Below are 5,718 nucleotides of genomic sequence, written 5' to 3' on the forward strand. Positions count from 1 at the left end.
AAAAGGATTTGAGTTTAAGCACTGTTTTGAACTTTGCATCATGAGTTGAGAGGACGCATCGAAATCGATTCTCGCTTTTCCAATAGCTCGAAATCATATTTCGCATCTTCTACAGGAATTTTACTCACGGTTTCAGATGTTCGGTTGCGTCACGATCTCATGAGAACAAATGAGACCAGTCACTGAATTGCCTAGGTAAAAACTATCTAAAGACTACCGACTTTTCTATAATAGAGAAATACGTGGAAGTGAAGAAACATAGAGGGGCTTCATTGGAAATCACCAGTTCAAACAAAAATTACATTCCACATGAGTCATGCATCACGCTAAGCCGCTAACATAAGATCCTTGACTTCTCATCTTATCAGATGCATATGGAGGCAGAAGAATCAAATTACAAAGTTTCAAACATAACTTACTCTCTGGTCAAAACTGGTCAGTCTCAATTCGATAGGGTAGCGGCAGGCTCTAACAGAGTCTGATCCTGGTTTAAAGATTCCCAGTCGATTTGCTTGAGCATGTTAAACCGCTCGTCCAATGTTATAAACCCAGCTTCAGGAGCAACTACATCATATTTCCCAGCCTTGTAAAGCAAAAGAACACTAGCCCCCATATCAGGTCCGTGGAGTTTTCCTGTTAACAATACTCTCAGGGGCATGAAAAGCGACTTTCCCTGCAACAGCAGTAAAGATCGAAGTGTGAATTTTGTAATCTTCTGAGAACTAAAGGAAAAAAAAAATACGACGATGTCAATTATATCGCCAGATTCAATGAAGGCTCACCTTGCGCTTTAGTGATTTGCCGAAGCCCTTCACCCACTTCTGCCACCCTGTATGGCCTTCTTCAAGTGCAGCTACAAGCTCACCGCTGTCATAGGCAGCTATGAGGCTTGCAGAGACTTCAGGAAGCTTATCTTCTACAACCACTTTACCTTCAGAGCTAGAGATAGAATTGTATTGGTCATCACCAATCCAGAAGCACACTCTAGCCAACTGTTTATCAATTTTGATTTCATCTCACCCATTCTCTCATTTTATAAAAGCCAATGCATTGCAGTTAGCAGAGGGAATTTGCATAGGATTAACTTGAAATCAACAGCAACGGAAAGAGATACAACAGCCAATATATGAAAGTAAAAAAATCTTTTAAAGTGAGTACGATCAATTAAGGTAATCACCTCGTCAATGTAGCATGTAAGGGATATGCCAACAAGTTAGTTAGCACTTTATCTGATTCTGTTATCAGGTCAATCCCATCTTTGAGAAGTTGAACTGCCTCCTGTGGACGCCATACCACACCACAGATTAAAGCATGCACCATAACACAACAGCAAATAAGCTAGTACCAAAATGGACTGTGCAGGTCAAAAGTTGTGGAAGGAATCTGCCAATGCTTCCTTTTAGCACAGTAACACTAAACTCAAGAAAGATGTAATCTACCATAACTATATGTAGCATAGCGCCTAATATGAGATCCACAATGGCATAGGACAGCCTTATAGTTATGGATTAGGAACTAATTGACAAAGCAGAAAATAGAACTCACATCAACAAACGGCCCATCTGAATCTTTCAAAGTGCCAGTGTTCCTCCAGCGCTGACCAATAAGCTCGGTCAATGCCTCCGATGGAATCGCTCTTAAATGCTGACCATTCATCCACCTTTAGTTCAGACATGTCAAAGTAGATTCTTTCAGAAAACAACAACATAACTATCTAGGGGCATAGGTGGCAGAGCACACAAGCTACATGCAGTGCAGCTGCATGCTATAGGTAGCTGTCAATGATAAAGGGAGGGATGAAAGCAGAGGCTGGCTGAAAAGTAATTATTACCTTAGCTTAGTAGAATCAAAGATCGCACCACTTTTATTGACTCGCTCAATAGTGAACTTTTCAACTGTGAATTGCACAAAAGTATCCATGATAAGAAATTAGCCAACTGAAAAGGGGGTCTTTGGACAACAATCGGTAGTTCAACAACCAAGGACGTAAGTGAAATTCAGAGGCAAAAGACGAACCAAGTTGCTTGAGGGTGAAAAATTCATTTTCAGTTCCATCTCCCCATCCTAACAAAGCCAGATAGTTCACCATTGCCTGAGGGAGATATCCCATTTCCCTAAACTGTCATATGAATTAGAGAGGATTATATTCCTTATCCTAGTAGGAACTTCAACTAGAAGTGAAGCTAAAGCAGAATCAGACAGAAAACAGAGATAGAGTTCGATCAAAATTAAATTTACCTGGCCCACTGAAGTTGCACCATGCCTTTTTGACAGTTTACTTCTATCAGGTGCAAGGATCAAGGAAACATGTGCAAAGTAAGGCATTGAGAAGCCCAGAGCCTGTAGTGAGGGTAAGAGGAAAAATTACGCCGCCAATGTCAGATGAACCGATAAGGATCCACAAGAACCATTACCAAATATAGGGGGCATGAATCATTACCTTATATATAAGTGCTTGCCTCAGAGTATTAGGCAGATGCTCTTCCGCTCTGATGCACACATGTCAGGAGAATGAGGTGAAGTATGACCAAAGCCTAAAACTATAGATGACTTGGGAAAAGATATCAACTTGCATATACCCCGACTACTCATTTGAGTAACGAATATTAAGTACCTAATAACATGTGAAATTGCCATAGTTGCATCATCGACGGTGACACAGAAATTGTACACTGGCTGTCCGTTGCTCCGCATGATTACAAAATCTCCAAGTGTGTCCAAGTTCCAACTAACCTTCACAACACTATCCATAAGGTCAACAGCACATACCATTGGATAAGAAGGGACAGATACGTTTCATCAATCATAGAAGTTATTGTGATCAAACCGACTGTTACAAAGTCAAGCGATTTTCTGGAATTTGTTAGCTATGTTTTCAAGCAATTAATGGAAGCTAGCTCTCAAAAGCAGCCCAAATAGCACTCGTAGCGCAAGTCAAACATTTACTTATGCTGAAATGCGCTAGTCCTTTAGATGTAACGACTATATTGTAGGCATTAATGGCCACCATTAACTTGACATGTGGAGTATCATGGAGAAATTTGTTTTTAACTTTATCAGAGTTCGCGCCCACAAAGTACTTGATTTTTTCTTTTTCAATTTTTGTTTGGGCCAAAGGTCGGGACGCATAAATCTGATAACTTGCTAAACTCTACCTTGCATAAATCATGGCCGCACTAGGTGTTCATCTTCACAAAAAATCTTAGCACTTTGGCACAGAAATTATGCACAGACAACTTCTGTTCAATAAGAAAATGAAAAGGTCAGAATGCAGGCCGAAATTAATGGAAATATAACTTACTTCTCCTCGGATGAGATCGCTTATTTTCAAACTACCCTCCTTTGGCACACGAAATCGATATGTGAAAGGGGTTCCCTTTGCCAACTCTTCTTGCACTTCTTCTTCGGTTGCAGTAGCCCATCGTCCCGTATAAACTGGAGGCAGTTGCTTTAATTTCGCAATCTCCTTCATTTTCTCAAGCTCCTGGAGTAATAATCTAATAACTTTGAGTACTTCAGGCTAAAGTACAACAGAAACATGACAAACGATTCTGGTTCTTAAATAGAATGGGATTATCTTCTCTAGATGAATTGCAAGATGTGAAACTAATTCAGACTAATATTGACTAGATAACACCTAATGGTATAACCGTAAGTAAACAATGCAAGCTGACCACCATTGAAAATTTCATGTGCATATCGTTTCAATCATGCCTCACAAAAGAAGAGAGATCACAAGCAGCCACATTTGAGATTGTCGTCATATTTGCAATATATTGAACAGAGACCAATATTCCTCACTTTCAAAATCAACCAACTGGATCATCCTCTCTAATTGAAATGTCAATACAATCTCATCGGCAAGTACAGAGCTTCTTGCATGCATTGAATTAATGAAGTTCAGAGATCAAAAGCTAGAAGAGATTACCTCATTTGAACAAAAGCAGCGGTAGACATGACCAGATTCTAAAAGCTTCTGAGCATGCTCCTTGTAAAGGGAGTTCCTTTCAGATTGCCGGTACGGTCCATAATCTCCACCAATGCCAGGGCCTAGAAGAATTTACCAAAGATATTATCATGGCTAAAGTAAACTAGAAAGTCCACAAAACTCAAATTAACATTAATAATCGAAAAGGCAAAATGTCTACAACACTTCAAAGAGTCAGAAGCAAAACAGGCAACAAAATTAACTAAAGATGTCCACACAGACACAATTCCCCACAAAAAAATTGGAGTTGGGTCTAACAATTCCCAGTTAATTGCACAAGTAGCACGAAAAACCTCCCTCTGTTTTCAAAAAAATCAGATGTGGAACACTTGAGAAAAGCAAGGGGAAAAGAAAACCTTCATCCCAATCAAGCCCAAGCCAAGACAGATCCTGCAACACTGCCTCCTCGGACTCCTTGGTTGACCTCTCTAAGTCTGTGTCCTCAATTCTAAGCACAAACTTCCCGCCTTTCGACCTGAATTAATTCCAAGAACACGGAAGAACAAAACAGCCTCAAGCACCTAATTTGAATAAGAGGCCACAAAAACCACAACGCATACACGCGCGCCCCCGCGCGCGAGAGAGAGAGAGAGAACAACTACCTAGCGAACAGGTAATTGAAAAGCGCGGTCCTGGCGCCGCCGACGTGGAGGTTACCGGTCGGAGAAGGAGCGAACCGGACGCGGACCTGACCGTTGGAGGCGGCGGATACCGAGAAGCCTCTCCGGGGGAGAGGGACGGCGATTGACCTCAGGCGGAGAGGGGGGGACTGGCGTGGAAATGGAGGATGGGCGAGGGTGATCTCGCCGATCGACCTGAGTCTGACCCAACAAGGCGAGCCGACGAAAGTCGCCATTTTTATTCCTCTTATCTGCTTCCGCTTCGCAGAGCTGAGAAGCCCCGCTGGTGATGGATGGTGGTGGAATTGTGAAGAGCGGAGTCGAAGTAAAGAAGAAGAGATAACGAGAGACTGTGGAGTTGCTTGTACGCTTCGCGTTTTTGGATCGATGCTTGGGATGTGGACGTACGAACGCACTGTCGTTTTTGCGTGGATGAAAGATATGAAATTGTTTACCAGTACTCACAAAATCACCCATGAGTAAAATATTACCTTTCTAAAACTTACAATATATTACGTTGTGAAAACGATTAATCGAGCATGCTAGTAGAGTACATGATTTATACGGAGATCCTATAAAAGATTAAGGTTTAATCTAAACTAGGATCATCGTATTTTAGACCCCCTCCCAAAAAAAAAAAAAAAAAACCTCAATCGAATCACTCAATATCCAAAAAAATCTTCAACTTTAGCACATGTCCTAATTATATACAAAATATTTTTTGTCACATAAAAAATCCTTAACTTTTACTTTTATCCCAATTCTACTGTTTTAATAAAAAAAAAAAACCCCCAACTTTAGTTGTTATCCCAATTCTATTGGCTAATATATAAATAAAAAAAAACCCTTAACTTTAACATTTATATCAATTATATGCAAAACTTTTTTGTCACATAAAAATCCCAAACTTTTATTTTTATCCCAATTCTACCACCGTTATATTTGGTTCATAATTACTGTTAGTTAAATTTACGTGGCATTTTCATATTGTTAGTGAATCATACCTCAACAAAGCCGATATGAAAAACCCTTCAACTTCTCTTCTGTTACTTGCTTCCTTACACATTGCTAGGATATACAAAGCCACTCAAAACGATGAATTTTAAAGCC

At 40.3% G+C, this 5,718-nt stretch overlaps 1 protein-coding gene across 1 annotated transcript; it reads right to left on the reverse strand.

The window, feature by feature from the left end:
- Positions 1-246: 246 nt before the first annotated feature.
- Positions 247-5,013, reverse strand: LOC115729870 (glutamate--tRNA ligase, chloroplastic/mitochondrial). The gene is made up of 13 exons (XM_030660496.2): positions 4,591-5,013; positions 4,345-4,463; positions 3,929-4,050; positions 3,302-3,484; positions 2,615-2,733; positions 2,441-2,489; positions 2,239-2,340; positions 2,017-2,119; positions 1,832-1,895; positions 1,546-1,660; positions 1,178-1,278; positions 783-939; positions 247-673 (listed from the first exon to the last, which is right to left on the reverse strand). The coding sequence occupies exons 1-13, from the start codon at positions 4,842-4,844 to the stop codon at positions 443-445; spliced, it is 1,719 nt and encodes a 572-aa protein (XP_030516356.1). The 5' UTR covers positions 4,845-5,013; the 3' UTR covers positions 247-442.
- Between the last annotated feature and the right edge of the window lie 705 nt (positions 5,014-5,718).

This window comes from Rhodamnia argentea, chromosome 5, assembly GCF_020921035.1.
Source record: "Rhodamnia argentea isolate NSW1041297 chromosome 5, ASM2092103v1, whole genome shotgun sequence".
NCBI classification, from domain to species: Eukaryota; Viridiplantae; Streptophyta; class Magnoliopsida; order Myrtales; family Myrtaceae; genus Rhodamnia; species Rhodamnia argentea.